The following is a 23,354-nucleotide window of genomic DNA, read 5'->3' on the forward strand; positions in this document are numbered from 1 at the left end:
TTTTTTACTGAACAGCCTTCTGCTTTGATCTTCTTTCAAATTTTCCATTATACTACTGTGAATAGTTGAAAAAGGAAATAATATGTGTGCAAGGACTGATTCCCAATCAATGATGGATGAGTGACGGGATCAACAGTGGTAGCTGAAAGCTAAGAGCTACAAAACTGCAGGGACTACACTAAATCCTCATCAATGATGGATGGGTGACGGGATCAACAGTGGTAGCTGAAATCTACAAAACTGCAGGGACTACACCCATATTTATGTGACTTGCAGTGTCTTGGAAACGTACTCCCCCTTAGTGTGAAGGTGGAAATCTGAAAGATCACAGTTGCTGAACCACTAAAACAAAACAAAATATTAAGCTACAATGCTGAAATAAAGGCATCAAAGATCCAAAGACATGTTGGAGGTCCAAAATTCTTTGCTGGACAACTCCCAAGTGGTGATACTTAGCAGTGTATCACAAGAAGATCGGGCTAAACTCTAGCATCGAACAACGGCAAACAGTGCTAACTCTAGCACCAAACAGCGGCAAACAGTGCTAACTCTAGCACCAAACAGCGGCAAACAGGGCCAAACATCGGGCTAACTCTAGCACCGAAAAGTGGCAAACAGGGCCAAACATCGGGCTAACTCTAGCACCGAAAAGTGGCAAACAGTGCCGAACAGCGGCAAACTAAACGGCGCCGGACAGCGGAAACGGCACCTGGACAGCGATCAATAGTGGCTGGACAGTGGTCAAACGGCGCGGACAGCGGGCAACGGCGCCTGGACAGCGGGAAACGGCGCGTGGACAGCAGCAAACGGCGCGGGGACAGCGGCGATGGTCTGGTTGGCGAGACCGACTCCGATCATCAAGTTGGGCAGCCATGGAGAGGGAGAAACCCTAAAGAATTCAAAGTACTCCGATTTATGCAACGACCACAGATCCAGAAAGAGGGCGAAGAGGCGATCACGGCAGTGCTGATCGGCAGCGGAAATCTCCGGCGACGCGCCGGCACGCGCGGCGGCAGCAGCGGCAGCGGTGACTCTTGCGGCGGCGCGTGAGAGGTCCGTTCGCCGCGATCTTCATACCACGGTGGTCGCCCGGTCGAGACGATTCCGATGGTGTGGTCGCCGGTCGATTCTGGAACTCCGGCGGCGGCGGCGGCGGTGGCCGGAGGCGGCGACGGACTGGCCGGAAAGAAGCGGCGGCGACGATGGAGAGATCTGACTGCACGGTGCTGACTGTGGCACAGATTTAAGAGAAAAAGAAAGAGAGAAGGGTTGCCCACTGAAATTTTAGGGGCTGCCGGCGGCCATGGCGGCCAGCCGCCGGCAAACAGCAGAGACACCAGAAGAAAATCAGAGAACCTGGCTCTGATACCATGTTGAATATAGTGAAAAACTATATTTGAATAATCTCCCTTGTGTAAAATACACACATAGGGTTCTCTATTTATAATAGAAGAAATATGGCTAAGCCCAAAATAAATGAGAAATAATAACAAACTAACTAAAAGATAAAAGATATATATATCTAACAATATGTATGAGCTAAAATTTATGAACAAAAATTGTGATAGAAGTGTTGTTCAAACTCTAAATTAAATTTCAAAATCATATTAAATAAAAATATTATATAAATTTCTTTAAATTATAATTTATTTGATATTGGATATTAGAGGTTGATAGAAGAAATATTACATTCCATAAGATGATCATGCATGCATAATGAATATCATCACCATCACCATTACCAGAAAGTTGACAGGTGTGCAAAGAGAGGTGAAACTTTAACAGAAGGCAAAGTAGAATTCAATAAACACACACAACTCCTGTTTCTGTCGTAAATCTTGAAAACCTTAGCCACATCTAAATATCCAAGAGCACAGAGAGATAGATGTGGATAACTCCTAATCCATTTTCAATGAGGACATAATGATGAAACCGATATTTGTATAGAGCAACAAGCAAACAATGAAAGAGATCACTCTTGCCATTTCTCTTATTTGCTTCGGAACTCTAGACATCGTCATCAACTCTCATATCTTACAATCACATTGCTGTAACATCGCTCACGGTAACATTCTTAATGCATATGTATGTTTCTTACAATGTTGAAATCAATCTTGTTCATTTTGGGTTTCTATTGAATGCAAACTGTGTGTAACACTTACAAGAGATACAAAATTATTTTTCTCTGACGTACGTACTTCCCCACATAGTTCTGTTAGCTTTATCACTTCAACTCTACCTTCAACCTTTATTTTGACCTCTTCATTTTTTTTTTCTTTTCACTGTTAAGTGACTAGTATGTTTATTGATATTGCTTGCGTTTCTAAATTAGTATATTTATTACTATTAAGTTTCTTTTCACAGTCATTCTACTCCGATTTTCTGTGTGTTTTCATTATGTGATTGTGAATGGTTAAATTTACTTTGCATAACGATTTCTGTTGTTGGTGTATCTGCTAGAGCACGCACAGGGAAAATGGAGAAGCCAACTGCGATGATGCACAGCAACATCATCAACTAGGACGTTCTTAATATGAAGGCTGGACAAGCTATATAATAAGGAAAGGGATTTCAGTATCAGTAGCAAGTCATCATCTTCCTTAAAGTTCAAGGACCTTGATAATGATAGGTCTTCTAAATCTGGGAAACCTGTTGACCAATCTACTTTAGTTATACCGATAAACGACCACTGTTATCTGTTGAGGAGAAGGATTTTGTAGATATGGAGATTAAGGATGCTAGAGCCATAGAATTAGAGGATCAACACCCTCATACTGTTGATAAGTAGAAGAAGCGCAATTAGCGGGTTCAGGTTCCAAATGCCAAGTGAGGAAAAGGCCTAGTAGAGTCAAAAGTTAAAGGCTGAACCTCAGTCCTCTGCAGAAAATGAAAATCCAATGGATTCAGAGGTCAAACAAGAGCAATCACCCCCGTAGGGACAGATAAACAACCTGTGTTCGTCAGTCTACTGTGTTAACTACATGTATTAAGAAAGCATAACAATTTTCCTGACCTGCCTTTATAAACAAGGAAAAACATGCATGTATCACTCCAAGTCAAGATAAAGCAAAAATCTGCTAATTGGAAAACCATTTCCAATTGCATTCTCAAATGCAGCACATATACCAAGAGACAGAGTTCACATTATCAATAGACCAATGTGATCGAGATTCAGCTCCTGATTAAAACCAATAAGTAAACTAAATAAGCTATAGTAAAGCTTTGGACTTTTTCAAAAGCTAAAAATTCTACATCCAAACCTCATTTTTAAACGACAACGAACTTATGTGAGTAGAGAAGCCCCAAGAAGAAGCATCCAAACAGGCCCTTAACTGATATCCGCCCGATCAAGCATATCCACGTGGGTCATCCTCCTGGGAAACCTAGGTGGAAGTTTCAAAAACATGGAATCTTCTATCTCGATGGGTAGATGAGTCGCCACAATCACAATTCCTCCGTGTTTCCTATGTTCTGCGATGATATACTCAAGTAACTTTACTCCTTCATCGTCTAATGCAACCGAAGGCTCGTCTAGCAACCATATGGGGCGATCAATTGCGAGCAACCTGGCAAGTTGTAGTCTTTTACGCTGGCCCATAGAAAGCATCCTTGGTTTTTCATTAGCTAATTTTCCTAGTCCCATCAATTCCACTGCAGCCAAAGCCTTCCCTTCCTTGTTCTCAAGAAGTTCAAACCATTGTACATTGTTGAGAACTGTGAACTTATCATTAATGGCGTCCTTGAGAGAGAGCCAGTTAAGTTGAAGCTTATACTGATGGAATATTGCAGATTGTTGTATGTCATGGCCATTCCAAAGATTTCGCCAGCAGAAGGACGAGAAAACCCAGCTAACATACGCAGGAAAGTTGTCTTCCCCGAGCCATTTGCGCCGTTAGCACAAGCGCCCCTCCATCATGGAGAGACACATTCACATGACGCAGAATTTGCTGTGCATTTCTCATACATGAGACATTATTGAGGAGGAGACGAGGGATGGGGCTCTTCGGTGCATGACGTTTAACAATTGAAAAAAAAAAAAAACTGCCAAATGTGTGCAAACAGAAATTCCTAAATAATGCTTTCTGATCCTTTTATTTATACTGATGATACAGTTAGCAGTAGTCACCGCGTCTCCTGCACAATCCTGCGGCGAAATAGGAGAGAAAAGGACAATTTCTCTGCTGAAGAGTAACTCAAACTTAACTACACACGAGGCAAAAACACCTCTTAAAAATACTAACAATTGCCTCTGGTGTTTAAGCATTTTCTTCAATTCCAGATATAGATGAAACTTGAGGGTTGGACTAACATGAAATTGGATTATAATATAAGCACTGCAATCTACAGAAAATCTTATAAGCAGCAAGTTGCAATGCAAATGACAGTATGAATCTATAATAATATGCAAGAGTCCATGATCAAAGCTGACATGGATTGATCACAAAACAAAATCAGAATGAAATCAAAATTTCAGCACCAACCTATTGCCAAAATTCGGTATCAAATCAGTAATAAAGAACACCAAATCAGAGTCAGCTCAAATTTAAGGATCAGATTCGGAGTGCCAAACATTAAAAATCAACCCCGAAAAAACAAAAACTAAGTCACTGATTTGATGTGAGAAATGAAAACGGAGGGCCAACCTGGACGGCGACCACTGGTTTCACGGATTTGGCAGCTTCGCAGTGGTGGCGGCGTCGTTGGGGGCCAGGCCTGAGAGGGACCAGGCGCTGCAGAGAGAATAGAAGATGAACGAAGAAGAAACAAAACCCTCTCGATTTGAAAAGCCTTGTCACTGTAGTCATGTTAAAAAAAAACACTAAATTAGTTTAAAAACTCAAATAGTCCATCTTAAAGTTTTTAATAATTTAAATTAATTTTAAATATGTTAAAAATATCAATGTTAAAAATTGATTTTAAAACACAATGTTAAAAGTTTCAACTAATACTGATATAAAATTAAAATGTTTCAAAACTATAATTTTCATAGACTATTTAACAACTCTTTTCCAAAGACCAATTTAGATCTAATAATTTATGGAATAGAATTAAATATATATTATATTTTTTCTTCAATTAAAAAAGAAAAATTAAATATAGATTTGAAAGGGGTTCCTTCACTACTTTTTGTGTAATTTGTTCAAATTGTTAAAAGTAAGGCATTTTTTCTATAAAAATATTAATTATCAGTGAAAAATTTGTTGGCAACTGAATAATTCATTAAATATGAAAAATAGTAAAATACGTATTTATTTTCTTAAAATAAATTCTCGTAATTTTATTACTCGAATCTGTGTTGGTAAATGACTAAAAGGCCATTTTTGCAGCCGCACACTACATTTCAGAAGGAGACCACTCGTTGATGCTTTCTTAATAATAATAATTAAATAGATTTTTATAAAAAAGTTACTGAACTAAAACACAAATGTATACTTAATTTAAGAGTGGTTCTCTCTGGATCTAACCGGTCTGCACCTTCATATTTTTCTATTATTCTAATCGTGTCTATGTCAGAATAGACGAATATCTAAGTCTTAACTGTTGAAAGGATGTTGGTACTCGGTTGGATTGGAAGCCTTTTTGAGTTAGATGGAACGAAAGTTGAGACGTAGTAATTGAGAACACGCTGGCAAGAAGAGCAGTTGTAAAGGTTGCTACTAGAAGTGCGGTTGGGCTGCTAGAAATGCGATAACCGTAGTTAGAAGTGTGGTTCATACCATACCACAGTTGAAAACGCGGTTTATACCACGCCGCAATTGGAACTACGGTAACCACACTTGGAAGTACGACTCATTTAAGCCGTAGGTGAAAATTGCGGTGAACAGATTTTGTATTGCCCTTTCTTTCTTTTTCTTTGATTCAGTATATTTAATTGTTTTTAATTTGATTTGTATTTTATTTTTTTATTAGTTTATTTAAATACCTAATATTTTGCGATTAATATTTTTATTTGTATTTTTATATATTTGATATTTATTTAAATAGTATTTTTAATCTAATTAACTTTTCCTAATTTCTAAAATTAAATTTGTTTGTTAATTTTTTGAATCTATAATTATTTATTAATATTTTATTTTTCAATATGATTATTATTTAATTATTTGTTTATTTTTTAAGTTTTGATTCGTTTTTTAATTTAAATTTAATTGTTGTCTTTTTGTGATTTTTAATTTTTATCATTTTTTATTTATTTTTTATTATATTGATATTGATTTAAATATTAGTAATAATGTTAATTAAAAATTTACATTTTTTAATTTTAATGTTTTTGAAATTATTTATTTATTTAAATAATATTTATGATTTTTTTTCTTAAAATAAAAAATTTAACAAATAACAAATAACAAATTAAGGAAAAAAATTTAAAATTAAATTAAAAATCACCAAATATAAACATCATTAAAAAAATTAAAAAATTAACCATAACAAAATGCATACCATATATACAAAATAACAAAAAATATTCTAAACTAAATTCTAAATAAATAGAAAATTGGGAGGTGCAGGTAAAACATGTGCGTGACTTCACTAAACAATAGCATAGGATTAAGGATGAGTGGTGGTTGAAAAATTATTAAACTATTATTACACTTTTTTCGTATTTTATTAAACGAAGGATATAATTGTAAATTGGAGGTGAGGTGAAGTGTAGGAGGAATGCTCTTAATTTAATTAATTCATCAACTTTTAGGAAAAAAAAATTAAATAATATTTTTTACTAATTTTTACTTGATTAACTTTCACATTGTATTTCTTAAATTAAAATCACGCATGTTTTTCTGTATAAATATTATATTTTTTTAACAATAAAATTTGTATACTTAAAATATCACCTCTTAAATTTTGATATATAATAAATATTTTAACCACGATGGTAATAATTTAAATTAAGAATAATAATTTTATATTAACAACGGCGACAACTTCATATTAATAATTAAACAAATTTAAGTATAGCAAATAACAAATAATTTCGTTAATAATATAATATTATTTTCTTAAAACAAATACAAAATAATAAAATATACAGTATAATTAATAATTTTCTTGAAATCAAATAACTAGTTTCTTAATTCTAAATACAACATAAATTACTTACTATGTATAATTTTTTTCCACCTAATGATTAAAATATACAATAATCAAATTTATCACATATTCTATAAATTGAAAGGGTTTTAATAATTCAAAACCCAAAAAAGAAAAAAAAAACATTAGTTCTAATAATTAAATGTGTCTTGATGTAATAGTCATTTCATTATTTCTTGCTTAAATGCATTATCATATATTTTGATATGATATATTTCTTTCAATAATATGAGCCTGATTTACATCCATAGATGTATTTACAAGTTATTGTTAGACTCGTATCAAGTCTATTATTCTTATCTTTGGCGTTACGAACTAACGTAATTGTTTGATTTTATAAGTCTTAGACACAATAATCTGAACAATAATAAAAACTAGGTTAAAAGTAACTCTCTTTAGTTTTCAAAAATTTTAAAAAGTATTTTAATTTATTTTGTAGTCGTAGTGTTGTCAAAATGGGTTTCAACCCATGAGCTAACCCGGCTCACCACGAGTTTGAACCAGGTTGGATTGGAAAAAAATGTGAAAATTTTGATGTGAGCCAATTTTGACCCGGCTCGCTAAGAACCCGGCTCACCCGGATTGAACCCGTGGTGAGTCGGGTTGGCTCACCAATCCACCTATTTTTTTTTTATTGAAATCAAATTAATTATTCAAATTCTATTTTTTTTATTGAAATCAAATTAATTAAATTAATTATTCAAAATGTATAACATTTACTTTGCAGTAGAGCTTTTCGTGTTGCGTTGTGCTTTTGTCTATCCAAAAGTTCCCCTCTACTATATATTTTGTTAACGGTCATATGTAGTTTATTGATTAAACGGTTGTGTATGTCTCATTAAACTAAATTGGCAAAATTTTATGCTTGATAGCTTAAAATATATAAAAATAGAGTTCTTTTATTTCATTTTCTTTTATATCAATTGATTCAATTATTACTATTTCAATTTGATCGATCAAAGTAACATGTTATAAGAATATGAGAAGAAGAGGGTGAAAAAAAGTTAAGTGACATTTCTAATTCGTGGTCTAATTCGAAAACATTTTGCTTCCAACATAGGAATTGCTAAGAGTAAAATTCGGCAAAAAGAACCGATTGTATGGGAAATACTTCAAGAAGTTATGCAGGGACATCCCGTATTGCTAAATAGAGCACCTACTCTGCATAGATTAGGTATACAGGCATTCCAACCCATTTTAGTAGAGGGGCGTGCTATTTGTTTGCATCCATTAGTTTGTAAGGGATTCAATGCAGACTTTGATGGCGATCAAATGGCCTCGTTTAACCCACCAACCCGTGGTGAGTCGGGTCGGGTTCAAATTTTTTCGGCTCGCTAATAAATGAGCCGAATTGGGTTGCTCACTAAGTGGTCAACCCGTGGTAAGTCGGGTTGGGTTGGGTCGGGCCGGGTTACCAGTTTTGACAAGTCTAATATTTATGTTATAATCTAGTCTTTTAATATAATTGGTTTATTAATTAGTTTTTGTGTTTTAATTAGTATTTGTTATAGTTGAGTTTATTAACCTTATATACAAAAATATATTAAGAAAATTAATTGTATAAATATTTTTAAATATTTAAAGGTATTTTAGTGTAACGGTAAGTCATCGAAGTATTAAAATAAATTTATAAGTATGGAAATAAATTTATTTGATAAATAATTATGATGAAAGATAATTAGATAAATATACTTAAATATTTTATTTGGTGTTTTCAAATAATTATTTTATTTAAACAGTATTAGCAAATATATTTTTAAATATTTATAAATTTTTACGATAATCAAATATATCTTAAACACATTAGATTGTTTAAAAGATAATTACATAAAATTATATTATCACAAATAATATTAAAAACATAAAAGTTCGAAACAAATACCAATCTAACTTTTATATAAAAAAATACAAGAAAACACGTAAAAGGAATTTAAGAACTTTAACCTAATCACATTATACATTTTTACTTTTTAATGTTATTTTTCCATCACATAGAGTGTTAGGCCTCTGAATTAATTTTATTGTAATTTTTTAATTAGATTAGAATGAAATATTTTTTTGTTCTTTTAGTTATTTTTGTGGTTTATATTTATTTTGTGTTTTTTTCTAAAAGTGATGATTTTTATATAGTAGTTAATTAACGAATTTATCTATTATATGAGTTAAAAAACTTAAATTTAATTGAAATTATACTCTGATTTAATTTATAAACTGTAATGTTTAGTGTGATTAAATGAAATTTTACTTTTGAAACTTTGATTTGATTAAATATAACTACTTTAACTAAAATTAGTCATGACTTTATTTTAATTAATTAGTTTTTTAGTGGATGAAGACACAAATGAATATACATTAGACATATAGAAAAATGTTGTTTGAGACTTAACTTTTAAGTGAGATTATAATTTAATTAAAGTGATAACCGGCAACAAATTTATTGAAACTTTAAATTGATTAATTTAAAATTTTAAAATAATAATTAATTGAAATTTTTATATAACTAATGATAAATGAGAGAAAGGAGTCAAATCAAGGTTTTTTTTTATCTATTTTAAGTCTTTGTTTCATTAATTAATTAATTATTTAAAATGTTTATCTTCATGTCTTGATTTCATCGTATTTTATTATGTATAAAGTTTATAAAAATTACCATCTTAAAAATTAATGATATGTTCATTGAAAAACAAGTGAGTTAGTATACTATTATTAATTTTGTTGTTATTATCTTAATATTAATTTAGTAATATTTTTAACATCCCAAAAATATAACTGTAAACTATATTTAAGAGTCCTTGCATTTATTACATTTACAATAAAATAGTTTAAAACTTTACATAAACCTATACTAAAACAACCCAAAGAACAAACTGATCGGTTATATAAGAAGAGTATCAGTCGAACGGTCCTACACTCAATGCAAAACAAGCACAAGACCGAACGGTCTTACTCTAACGAAAATCATCCTTTCCTGCCAACGCCTGCTCCAGAGAACCCTCCTCACCTTCTGCTCACACCCATAGGGTGATCATTGCAATGACAAAGACGACCGAACAGACAACATGACAAGAAAAAATAAGGGTAAGTTTGTGTAATTTAATTAATCCGGTAAAACATATAATTCACACAAAATCTCATATTTAATAAAATCAATAGGTCAATCATGCAACAACCAATCATACATTTTCAACAATAACCGAATGGTAAAACATGCAATGACCGACCACTTTACTCTGACTGTCCGGACTGTATGAATTCTGTGTAGCTACGACGTTTGTGCACCCGAATGATGTAATAGCTGGGATGCCCTCAACAGCTGTCACCCGAGGTTAGTCCATTATACCTCGCCCAAGTTCACCTTGTGGACTAGGACCTCCTGCCATTCTCACACATGATTTACTCTTCTCTACTTGAGAATGAGTAATCATAAAATATAAGGATAAACGTCAGCTAAGCATAACCACATTCATACTCTACCATTCAATAACAAATCCTAAGATATTCCTCCCTAGAATACTCCTTCATATCCATATAATACAAATCACATCATACTTTAATGTCATCATATTTCTTCATCCATAACACATTTAATTAAAATCAAACCGAACGAAAAAGATCAACACAACCTATAAACAAGGTTGAACACCCTATGAATGTTGGAGACCGAACAGTTTCTCACTATCCCAGTATAGAACCGATCGGTAACGACTATCACACATAATTATGAATGAACGGTCAATTTGAAGAACAAGGCTCAAACATGAGCCAAATACAATTTGAGGGTCAAACACTATAACAACCGAACACTTAGATCTTGGCCCGAATACTAAGAACTTAAACCGAACACTTAGTGTAAGACCGAGCGGTCTTCACTATCCACAAAACAGGACCGAATGGTCCATACTCGGTAAGGTTAAGGAAATGGGCGAACACTATTAAGGACCAAATCACCAGGGAAAGACTAAACACTAATACAAGTCCGAGCACTACCAAGACAAAGTACCCACTTAAAACCGAACACTCTGGACTTAGACAAAATACTCTCTTAGGACTGAACTTTAAAGCATGATCGAACGGTCATTTAACAGGTAAGGCCCATCAGAGGCCAAACATAGTTAAGACCGAACATCAATACCAGACCGCGTACTAGTGTAAGACCGTCCGGTCATTAACTGAAAACTCCACAGAAGCAGAACTTAGTTAACACCGAACACTAGAGGAAGACCACCCACACCTAATACCGAACGTCATGAACTGGTAAGACTCCAAAGAGACTGAACCCAGTTAATGATCGAGCACCTGAATATGGCCGAATGACCAATCAGCGCATGACCGAGCGGTCAACAGCGAATCCTCAGTTTTCTGCATAATTCTGCAGAAACTTCTGCATAATTATGAACACATCAAATTTTACCAAAACTAAACATTTTCCCAAACTTCTAATCTTCCAAACACGAATCATATACACACTTACACCTATCCAAGAGTACCTAAATCTTTCTAACATCATCCTAAAGAATCTCTTATCATATTTCATCCCAAATCCTGCATAATCACAACTAAATGACCAAAAATTCATTTTCCTACTTTTGACACATTATAGGAGGACTTAAAGGTTCTAACAGGTCTAAATACACTTGCTCAGACTCTTCCCACTGACCAACCTCACTCTCGACCCCAAACTCTCATTTTCACGTACTCACTCTCTCAAAACCAGAACAGACCGAACACTTATGCAGAGATTTCAACCAGTTCACAAGTTCCATTATTCATCAATTCAACACAATTCAATCAAACATTCAATTCATATACATGCAACCATCCAAACAGTAATTTCATACATAAAAAATCATAATTAAATCAACTAGCTTCCCTTACCTTTAACAAAACCGAACAACTTCTACACATCCAACAAATTTGTTTGAACCGTAAGAGAATCCTAAAACACCTATGAACTACCGATTGGTGAAAGAGACCAACCGTAGAACCACAATGAAATCAGAAAAGGAAGACAGAATACGTAACACATGCAAACAGGATGGTTCCTTGCATGAAGCAAAAAAAAATTCACTAAAACCAGAGAACGAAACTTACCAGTTCTAAACACAATTGATCGATTGGATAGGAAGCTCTTGACGTCTGGATCGTCTAGGAAGCTTCTGATCACCGATTAGATGAATCTTCAGTGAGAAAATATAGAGAGAAGGGAGAGGGAAATTAGGAAATAGTGTTTCTAGAGAGATAAACAGTTTTAAGATAATGATCTGAGTGTTTAGAAATTTCTATTTATACTGTTGGTGTATTTCAACATTTAAAAGTTCAGTTCAATTATTTTAATACCTTTATCTACTCTATTATTCTATTTTCTGGATCTTTACAATATTAATTTATCATATGATCATATTTTAATATTAAATTTAAAAATGACAACATTATTTTTTAATTTTTAATTTTAAATAAAAAAATTTCTCTTAAAATTTGTGAATTGAAATTACTTTTTAATTTTATAGAACTAGATTAAAAATGACTCAAAAACAAAATCTATAATCAAATATTAATTTTATTTAATATGTATTAATTAATATATAAATATACTACTATTTAACTATTTTCCCATACATAATTTTTTTACAGTTTTATCTTTATTCATAACATTTTGATAACTTTTTCTATAATTATTACCATAATTTTTATTGTTATAAAAATATTATTATCATTTTTATAATTTTTTTTTAATAAAAATAATTTTAGAGGTAAAAAAGTTAAAGACACAACATGTATATTTTCTACTTTTACAAAATAGAATCAGTAATTTTTGCAGGGGAGATCTTGACTATTGAATGACTAAAATACCTCACCCCCAGTCCTGCACCACAAGGCACCAGCAGGGTAGAATTGGAAAACACGGAACAACCTTTGCTAGATTTCCCAATATAAATATTAGCCACTGCAGATGTTCAAGCAGATTAGGGTTTCTGTTGCCGCCACACTCCCTCCTCCCTGAATGAGATGTCTCTGCTTTGATGCTTCCACAAAACCCTAATCTCGTGGCTATTCCATTTGTTTCATCCTGCACCTCCATATTTTCTTAATAATAACAATAATAATTGGCGCATTTCTTTTCTTCTCTCTCTTTATCCCTCTTTCAGTGTCTCAATTGACACTGCTAAATTACTTGTTCCTTTTTTTCTTTTTCTTTTTCTTTTATACTTCAGGGCCATGGCTTGTTCTCTTCTGTTTCTCTGAACCAAAAGAGGCTGTGAAGATTGTTTTGGAGTGTGGACCCGATACGTCGGTCGCCGTCAAACATCGGTCGCCGGTGGCGAGGCAACGTTATCGCTTGTGTGATCTTGTTGCAGCCATCCGTGGTGGTGTTGTTTTTCGACTTCCGATCTGTCGTTGTGATAGATCTGAGCCTCCGTGATTCGCGCTCGAATATTTCCATCGTCGGCAATGTCTCAACGTAGTATTTGTCAGAGGTGTATGGAGTGAGAGAGAGGGAAAAACGCCTTTCCCGATCTCATCGGTTATTTCTTTCCTCTCTCATTCCATACATCGTCCGACGAACGTATCGTTGATCGGTTCTGCATGGTTTTTTTCACTTTGTACCCTCCCTGGAAACCCTAATTTACTTTAATTTTTTGGTATTTGATAGTGTGTGACATGTGGTCGATGCGTTTGCTGTATTTTAATTTCAGGTATTTTTTGATGCTGTGATGTTCTTAAACTTTTGTAACTGATGTTTTTAAACTTGTTTCATGCAACATGCCTGCAGGATGGGCTTAAAGTGAAGTTCTGCTATTCGGTTATCTTCGAGCTGTCTAAGAAAACACGCTTGGTGTACATTTCACGGAATAACTAGTCACAATATTCTATATCAATTTATATTTCTGATTTTCTATGTAATGTTCATCAACGGTTTGTGTAGGAGTTTGAACCGTACTTGTTCCATTCATGTAACAATATATTTATAGTTAGATTGTAATAGAATCCAATTCTTAAATTGTTGTGTAATTGTATGATTGGGGAAGTCATTTAAAGTTGTTACGATTGCATTTGAAGAAAGAAGATTAATTACTGTATGTGCAATTGTTTTAATAATTATAATTATAATTCTATACAATGTCCTTCAGCATTGTGCCCTTTAAATACTCGACGCAGTGTATTTCGTTGCAAGCTTATAAAATTTTGCATTTTGGCATGGATTTTGCGTTTATATTGCAGTATTGACACAATTCCCAATAATCCAAATGCAAGCGTTGGCAAAAGGGTTGCCTGATGAATAACCCATTAATAAGAATTGTAGAACCAATCTCGTTGTTTCTATGATACAAGATGGAATGTAATTGTAGAACCAATGTTAGGGTTAAGTTAGTGTTCTCTAGATTTTGCTATGTTTATCACATTAATTTCTGTGCAAGAGCGTAGCAAGCACCAAAATGGCAGCTGAGAGGCCACAGTTAGCAAGCTCTGCCGTGGCGGCTGAAGCTGCAGGACCGTCGGCAGCAGGTGTAGCATCATCAGCAGGTGTAGCATCATCAGCAGGCCGAGTTTCAGCCGGTTTAGAAGCGTCGCTGACTGGAGGAAGAGGTGGATCAACAACGTTTGCAACCTGAAGAGGAGGAAGTGGTGCCTGCGCTTGTGGCTGGTCCTGGGCTGGGATAGTTTTCAGTAGATCACCAGGTCTGGCCGGTAAGATAGCAAATTGATTGTTAATATCGCTACAGGGACTCCCTGCAAGTTATAAAAGGGTAGATGGAGTTCAAGCATATGCTTATATACGGATAACAAAAGCTAGACTCGTAGTAACTGGCATTATTGTTTTGCTTAGGCATGGAGAGTGGAATGACTCACAGACGAATCTACTCGAAGTGCCAGGAAAGTCGGTGACTACTCCATCAACCATAGCAGTCTGGATGTAAGTAGCAATCTCGATATTAGGGTCTGACCAGTAGTCGAATGCCAGTGATGTGTATTCATTTTTAAGTGTACGGACGAATACTGTGAGGTTTGCATCTTTCAACTCCTTAACAACATTGGTCAATCGATACAAGTAAGAGGCATATACTTCGATAACAGAGGTTTTTGGAACATTCACTGCATCCGCATACTTTTTTATCTCTTCCGCTGTTTTTTTGGGCACGCTACCAATCTTTTCACTCAAAAATAGTACCCTTTTGTAAGACGGGTTATCTTTAAACTTAGATAGGACCGAGCTGTCATCTGATTGAACCAGGACTTGTTGCTTGTCGAAGGTGGCGTTTTTCAAGGCACTGCTAACAGCATCCACAATGTCAAGACCCTTTTTTGATGCAAGGTACGCCGCATTCTGTGAGGCAATTGGAGTTCGCAATAATAGAAAATTTTCAAATAGAAGGAAAACGATTGCAGTAACACATCCTTCTTAACATGTACCTTAATAACTAGTTTAAATTTTTGTGAGAAATCCAAAAGTAGTGATATTGCTTACCTGAATGTTTATCAAAACGCCAGGAACTGCCTTTGTCTTGGCTAACTCCAGAAAATCTTGAAGGGTGATCAATTTACCGCTGCTTTTGTTTGCAGGGTTTCTTTGGAAATCGCCGTTTTTAACAATATGAGCTGAAACAAGAAATTTGTACTGTAATTTCATTGTTGAAATCTCAAAGGTTGAATCTGAACTTGAATCCTTGAAGTTCTTTAGAAGTATTTACGTTTTAATTTCTGAATCTCACTCCAGGAAAGGTCAAAGGAGAATATTCCAGATTTTGGTTGAATATCTGGGACTTTGGAAGATCGAGACATAAATTTAGTCATTGCGTTGGTATCTGGGCCTAGGTCTGAGCTATTTGAGCAGAAGGCAATGCCATCTCTTGTCATTTGAACTGAACAATCTATAATGTCAGCACCGTCATCTATTGCTTGCTTATATGCAAGATCACTGCTGCCTGGATAAATTCCGCTTGCACCATTGTTGCTTATGACCAAAGTTGGTCCTACAAAATCAAATTTATAAGGTAAATTTGTCATCCACCTGTTTTCCGTGTCTTGTCCGTCTGGGGTATGATTGAGAACATTTTAAGATTGATAATATACCTTTTTTGGGCAAGGTATTGTTGTGTGAAAAGCAAACTGTAAAACAAAATATCTGTTAGAAAGTTGAAGAGGTGATCTTCAAGTTAGAAATAGATTGTGAATTTAAGTGGAATGTTTGACATCTCACATATTGCATTTGATGCTGTTGATGGGAAATCGGTGACAACACCATCAACAGAATCTCCCTTGTCGAAAAATTGAAGGTACTCAGCGGTAGGATCATAGTTATAAGAATAGCTAGCAAAAAAATCATTAGCAAAACCAGAAGCATAGACTTCTAGTCCAGATTTATGGGCATCAGCCACAACTGTGGTGGGAAGTCCCAGATATTTGTCTGCTTTAATGGGCCATATGTAATCTTTTGGGACTATTATGCCTGATGCAAATGACTTGATTGTAGCAATATCCTTTATAATACTTTCATATGGCTTCTTGGTTGAAGGTTCGACATCCTTAGCGTTAAGAAGTTGAAAGACGACCTTGGTATTGTTAGATTTCTGACTGAGACTCTTCAAGAAGCCCATATCTGAAGCTGAAACAAATTCTATTCGATAGGAATCCAATAATTCCAAAACAATATCTTCCACCTTTACTCCCTTTTCTTGGTAGAATGCTGCATTCTGCAACAGAACACGCAATTAATATTATAATAATTTGGTAAACAGAAAGAATCTAGGAATGTGGCGTGGTGCTTGTAGAGTTTCAATTCTCAAAGAAGGTCCCGAATTCAGAAGGAGTAAAACCTGAACATTCAACCAAAACCTGGGGGGGTTTTTCGTGCTCAGCAGACTATCAAGGTTGAGAATTGGATCAAGACCATCGTAAGCACTGGGTCGTGAAAATATGGCCTGAATCACTGCAGATCACAGACCAAACCTTCAATTTCAAAGCTCAAACCTAACAGTAGTTTTTTATTGCTCCTATTTCAGCCTATAATCTATTAACTCACCTGATACATTCATGCCAATCTGTTCGGAATTGTAATCCACTGAAAAGTGTCCTTTCACGTCCTTCCCATTAATATTATAGGTACTTTCCTTAGGATCGAAGAACTCTATAGTTGTTCCATTGTCAAGTGTAGATCCCGTGATGCAAAAGGCCCCGCCATCTTTTGACAACTGAAGATTGCAAAATAAGATGCTGATGTCTCGTGCCAATGTAATGGCGTCTGGAGAGCCTTCAGGGAAGAGTCCCGAATAACCACCACGGGCTATTACAAGAGGCTCATTGCCTGCAACATCAACAAACAATCACATCAATGAGCCAGGGAAGCCATTTTTCAGAGAAACAAAAAGTCCTACGGATACCAACCACTTAATGTTGACCATTTCGGGGAAGCAACTTTTGGTGCAACTGCAGGTTTTTGTGCTACTATTCCATGAACCAAGAAGAAAATCAGAAACAAGCTTCTGAGCATTTTGTTCTTTTCCTGTTACAGTCCAAACTAAACCGAGTCAATGTCAAGTGAAACAAACAATCAATCAATCAATCCTTAAAACGTTCATTTGCCTTAAAATTCCTACGTTTGTGCTCATATAGTAATGGTTTCAAATTTCTCTTAATATTTTCCTTTTGGATGTTACACGCCTACTGGAATAATCCCACTTCATTCTCGTATTATTCAACCTCATCATCAATTTTTTCTTGTGTCAATCAGAATAGCATAAAGGGTTCAGAAACAAAAAAGTTGATCATAATTTTAGTTTCATCTCCGCAAACATGAAAAAAAGGAAAATAGAAAGAAACAAGCATGCATACCCAAAACTGATGTTCGAACCTCGATCTATTGAATGGATGAAACATGCATTCCCTGCGAGTTTTTCTCAGAAGAATCCTCGAGGGAATGTAATGGAAAACAGGAAAACGAATTGGTGAGTGAGATTGACTCACAAATATTATTTTTTTGATCTATTTCCACACATTTTCGCGCATAAATGGTTGGCCAGCCTTACATTGTTATTTTTGGAATGTTTGCTGTTTTTGTTGCTTTTCCAACTGTTACATCTAGGGTGGGCAAAAAATCTGTTTTACCCAATCTGGTCCACTTTTGCACTCTTTTGTTCTGTTTAGAATCATTTCATTAAATCTGTTTTTTTTTCTGATCTGTATTTTATAATTTTTCCAGATCAGATTTATGTTTTACTTATATAGATTTTAAAAGACTGAAAAATCTAAATTTGGAATCCAAAAAATAATAATCTGAAACTGGTTAAAACCCACCATAAACCATCTTTTTGGCATTTCGTTACTTTCAACTACACAAGAAAAGGTCGTTTAACAACATAACTCTACTCAAAAAATAAATTAATTTACAAATTATAGTAATTTGGATTAAATCAATGATTTTGTTTTATTATCTGGACGCCTCAAAAGAGATATTTTGATCTTTGGTTTATGATATGAATTCAGTAAAGAATTGTGAGGTTTACATAATTCCATTGTAGTCTATACTATTATTTATTTAGTTACGGCAAATATATTTCCTTCTTTATTAACCATAACCGAAAAGGTGTTTTAAAAGATGAAAAATATATATTTAAATTATTTTTAAATGATTAAAAGGACAATTATTGCTTTAAATGAATTTTTTCTGTTAAGAAACATTTTTTTTTGCATGAATAACAGAATTAAAGTTATTTATAAGTAAGTACCTGAATAAAATAATGAGTTATAAAAAATAAACTCTGAAAATTCATAACAAAACATTTAAGTCATATAGTAAAACTGTTTTGGGGAAAATAATTAATTTTATGAAATGTTGTATTATTATACAGATTATACATAACGTTATAAATACGTTTCATCCCTCCAAATATTTAATGCGCATGGAAGAGTAGGAGTCAAATTCATAGACATGTTTAAATTAATACATACATTCTATGATATTACATAAATTTGTCTAACATTTATTAAAATTATTAAAATAAAACCGTAAAATTGGCTCCAACTCATAAGTCAAATTAACTCGAGTTTAAAAAAGTATATACTATTTTTAAATATCCATCAAACTGAATACAACTCTCTCAATCCTAAACTAAATATATCTTGTTTATTACTTTTATTAACTACTTAAGTTGTAAGTTGACACTTAATTTTTTAACACTAATGTTTAATAATATTTGAATGGTTTTAATATTTAATTAATTAATTATATAAATTATTATTTTTAATTTTAATTGTGATTAATATATATTAAGATAGGTAACACTTTAATTATATTACCAAAAACATATGAATCTCGTCCATCTATCTTACAAAATTTGTAATTGAATTAAAAAATATTATTCAACCTCATAGTCCATCAGAATAGCATAATGAGATCGGAAACAAAGAAGTTTATCATAATTTTATTTCATCTCCTCAAACATGAAAAAAAATGAAAATAGAAAGAAAGGTTATTGAACATGGCACATGCATGCATGAAACAGGCCTTCCCTGCGACTTTTTCTGAGAATTTTTTCTATCTCTTTCTACATATTTTCGCTGGTTGCTTTTTCTATATGTTAAATCAAACTACGTTTCTTTAATGAATTATTTTGTTTTAAAACTTTAATACGTTTAAAACACCAACATTGCTTACATTGTCATTTTTTCAATCCAACTATCATTTATTGTTTAATTCTTATTTTAATCTGTTATATAGGATGACAAGAATACAGATAAGTATTTTAAAACTTACTAATAACCATATATATATTCACAAATATTAAAAAAAAAATTTATAATTTTTAAAATAAAGTTTAAATAAAATTATAAAAAAAAATATATAATATAATTTAAATTAAATATGAATTATAATTTAATTGTAATTAAATTTAACCAAATAAAATATCATTTAATTTTAATTGATATTTTAAAATTATAAGTGAGGAGATTATCCTAAAAAGTCATGAAATCAATAATATATTTATCCTAGAGTGAGGAGATTATCCTAAAAAACCAACTCATCCAAAAATATATATTTATCCTGTGAGCTAGTGCGATAAGAAAAGAGAGACGGCGTTGAGTGAAAAAATTTAAGTGAAAGCGAACAAAAAAATGAATCAATTTTAGTTTGAAAGAATTGATTCTCCTCCACCAATGTAATAGGACCGATTTATATTGATTCTCATCTATTTATATAAATAGTAGATTAGATAGTGATATGTATATACTTATATATTAGATTTATATTATGTTTAATAACAATAATAATTCACATTTTATTTTAATATAATTAACACTTATGTTTTTATTTAAATTATTGTTATAACAAAAAAATAATATTTCATATTTTTATCAATTAAAATATTTTTTTAACCTATCAAATCCATCACATCACTCACTATCTTTCATAAACTATCATTTTAAATCTCTTCATTTTCTCACCATCTTTCTCTTAATCTAAAAAACCTCACATTCACTTCATTTTCTCCTCAAATTCACTTCCCCAAATCCATATTCTAATCCAAACACAACCTTAGTTTTAAAATAATTCATATAAATTAACCTAATTCTAATCCAGAAAGAAAAGATAATTTATTTTTTCTTCCAAAAATAGTTCGGCTTGCTGACATAATATTTTTTTTTGGTAGATATTTGTTAAAAAGCTGAAATTCCGCAGAAACAACTCTACTTTTATTTCTAGCTACTCCCATAAAAACCATCTGAATTTACCATGAATCTCACACTTCTCATGGAAATAGGTGTAAAGTATTGAAGTTTGGATTCTCACCAAGAACAACTAAAAACAAACACAATAAGAACATCAACGATAAACTTTACAAAGTTCATATCATCATCATCATCATGACCTTGGTATATTTTGCATTTACTTTTATTACTGATATGAAACACTCTCTTTCACCTTCAGATATAATTACTATTTCCCCAGAAGGGACTTGAACCACCAAACGCCTTTGGTGTCCTCAGGACCTTCTCTCTCAGGTGGAGGATTCGTGTGTGGAGTCTTGTGGAGTCTGCTCACATCATAGCCCTCATCCTTGGCTCTCTTAACAAGCTCCTTGTAAATTTCCTCATCCATTTCATTCTTCCTCGACAATATCTAGAAACCAAAATCACCTCAAATTACTATACCAAGTGACCAAATCATTAATAAACAACACATTCACAATACAAAAAACAATCAATTTTACACTTTCAGACTTCACAGTTAAAATCAATATATCCTTTTCACAAGGTCTGTTTCCATCTGACAGATATCTATCTACACAACCCCTCTAGAGATTGAAGCTCCCATAAGTGCCATATGCACATTTCTGAAAATCAAAGCTCCCAATCATATATATTTGAGACATTTATACTAAGAGTGTGTCCATATGTATTTAAAAAATTGTTCTTTGACTACAATTTTCAAGGTTTCAGATTTATCTGCAATTTCTAGTGATATGAAGGAACATACATGGTGATGATCCAAGCAGAATTAAAAGGGAAATAGGGTTCTTACCCAAAGATAACTCCTGCTAGGTTGGCCAATGAGAGCATACTGATAATCAGGATCGATGAACAAAACCCAGTAATCCCCAGTAACAGGAATGACGGGTAAGAAAGGAGGAACCCAAAACCTGACCTTCAATTTGGCCTCATCACTATCGGGATCTGCCTTATGAGCAGTGCCCTCGATGAAGCTTCTTTTCCCACCGCTCCAAGTTTCATTCAGAACTCTCACAGTGCCGTCATCGCCCAAAGTGTAGGTGGCTCTTGTGTTGACGCCGTCACTGGGCTGAAACCTCGACGGAAAACACGCAATCTCGTACCACCGTCCCATGTACCGCTTCAAGTCCAGACCTTTCACCACCTCCATCACTTTCGTCGTCATCCACAGCAATGTCAATGATGCTATTGGGTTACTCTTCACAAGAACAACAGAGTCAGAACAAAATACCACCAAAGACGGTTGTTTCAGTTTTGGTGTACAAGGTTTCAAGGTTAGCTTTGCTTCAACGTTGGATTTTGATCTTGCAAGTGTGATAGAGTTGTGACCGTGGATGAATTGTGATCGTACAGGTGTACAGTGAATGTAATTCATTGATGTCATATTGCTACTACCCAGAGTCAAGTAACTTATATCACTCTTTACAAGAGTTTTTATATTATTATTATTATTATTATTATTATTATTATTATTATTAAATATGAATTAACACCTTATTATCTTAACTGAAAAGCAGAGGATACAAATACCACTTACACCTGACATGTGTACATCCTAAACATTTACTATCTTCCTTTAATCTCATATTTATTTAGACTTTTTTTTTCTTTTAATAAATAAAAAATAATTTATTTAATGAAATAAGTGATTAAATAATTTCTTATTTTTACAAAATTATATATATATATATATATATATATATATATATATATATATATATACACTAAAAATGGTATTATTTTTATATTTTTCAACTAATTACTCATCAAAATAACGAAATTATAAAAACTAGTAGTATTAAAAAACTTATGTGTTGCTTATTTTTTTAAGAGAATTATTTAATTACTTATTTTATTGAATGAATAAATAAATAAATTATTTTTTATTTATCACATAATAGAATTATCCAATTAAAAGATGATACACAAAAAAGTTATTGAATGATGTATTTTGATTGTAAAATAATATAAATTCTTAAAAAGTTATATATATATATATATATATATATATATATATATGTATGTATAAATAATAGAAATATAAAATTATATATTATTAAAATTCTATATATATTTTTTGGTTTTTCTAATGATGAACAAAATTTTCAATCCAATTCCTTAATTTTTAGAAGTATAATACTACTGAAATTCAATTAAAATGTGTCTCATTTTAAAAGTTTTAATAATCTAACTTTAGTGTGAATTGAAATTGAAGTTTTAGTTTTATAAATTATCAATATACATTGATTGGTTATCAATAGTATCAATTAGTCATCAATGCCACCGACACTTATAGAAATAGTATCAATTGGTTATAAATAGTATCAATTAGTGACTCAATAAAAAATTGCCATATTATTACTTATAGAAATAATATGTCTATTATATTTTATAATCAACTTGTAAGTATGGTTTTGATGATAAGTTACAAATTAGTAAATATAACTATAATTTTCTTATTGCGTGCGTCAGAGTATAATGCCTTCTTACATAATTCTTTGAAATATTCTTTTTCATACGTTACACTTAAAATATAAGAA

At 32.8% G+C, this 23,354-nt stretch overlaps 2 protein-coding genes, 1 long non-coding RNA gene and 1 pseudogene across 3 annotated transcripts; 1 reads left to right on the forward strand and 3 right to left on the reverse strand.

Annotated features, from left to right (window-relative positions):
- Window positions 1–3,062: 3,062 nt before the first annotated feature.
- Window positions 3,063–4,019, reverse strand: LOC148193137 (ABC transporter I family member 1 pseudogene; annotated as a pseudogene).
- An 8,981-nt stretch (window positions 4,020–13,000) lies between these two features.
- LOC124835213 (uncharacterized) lies at window positions 13,001–14,120 on the forward strand. The gene is made up of 2 exons (XR_007028540.2): window positions 13,001–13,784; window positions 13,862–14,120. It is a non-coding gene; the product is annotated as an uncharacterized LOC124835213 (long non-coding RNA).
- Window positions 14,121–14,256: 136 nt separating this feature from the next.
- On the reverse strand, window positions 14,257–18,041 carry LOC124835217 (glycerophosphodiester phosphodiesterase GDPDL7-like). Its single transcript, XM_047310121.2, has 10 exons — window positions 17,920–18,041; window positions 17,473–17,590; window positions 17,111–17,392; window positions 16,905–17,017; window positions 16,289–16,781; window positions 16,162–16,197; window positions 15,780–16,061; window positions 15,557–15,687; window positions 14,941–15,415; window positions 14,257–14,820 (listed from the first exon to the last, which is right to left on the reverse strand). Exons 1-10 carry the CDS (start codon window positions 17,962–17,964, stop codon window positions 14,492–14,494), a joined length of 2,304 nt encoding a protein of 767 aa, XP_047166077.2. The 5' UTR covers window positions 17,965–18,041; the 3' UTR covers window positions 14,257–14,491.
- A 2,802-nt stretch (window positions 18,042–20,843) lies between these two features.
- On the reverse strand, window positions 20,844–22,207 carry LOC124835215 (temperature-induced lipocalin-1-like). Its single transcript, XM_047310117.2, has 2 exons — window positions 21,608–22,207; window positions 20,844–21,205 (listed from the first exon to the last, which is right to left on the reverse strand). Exons 1-2 carry the CDS (start codon window positions 22,196–22,198, stop codon window positions 21,023–21,025), a joined length of 774 nt encoding a protein of 257 aa, XP_047166073.2. The 5' UTR covers window positions 22,199–22,207; the 3' UTR covers window positions 20,844–21,022.
- Between the last annotated feature and the right edge of the window lie 1,147 nt (window positions 22,208–23,354).

This window comes from Vigna umbellata, chromosome 9, assembly GCF_029865625.1.
Source record: "Vigna umbellata cultivar VRB3 chromosome 9, Vumbellata_1.0, whole genome shotgun sequence".
NCBI classification, from domain to species: Eukaryota; Viridiplantae; Streptophyta; class Magnoliopsida; order Fabales; family Fabaceae; genus Vigna; species Vigna umbellata.

Bases quoted from the DNA above. Each gene is read 5' to 3' on its own strand.
- LOC124835217 (XM_047310121.2), bottom strand. From the start codon at position 17,964: ATGTTTCATCCATTCAATAGATCGAGGTTCGAACATCAGTTTTGG. The intron at 16,198-16,288 runs GTGAGATGTCAA...TTTGTTTTACAG, and splicing joins AACAGCATCAAATGCAATAT to TTTGCTTTTCACACAACAAT. The intron at 15,688-15,779 runs GTAAATACTTCT...TTCTTGTTTCAG, and splicing joins TGAGATTCAGAAATTAAAAC to CTCATATTGTTAAAAACGGC.
- LOC124835215 (XM_047310117.2), bottom strand. From the start codon at position 22,198: ATGACATCAATGAATTACATTCACTGTACACCTGTACGATCACAATTC. The intron at 21,206-21,607 runs GTAAGAACCCTA...TTTGGTTTCTAG, and splicing joins CTAGCAGGAGTTATCTTTGG to ATATTGTCGAGGAAGAATGA.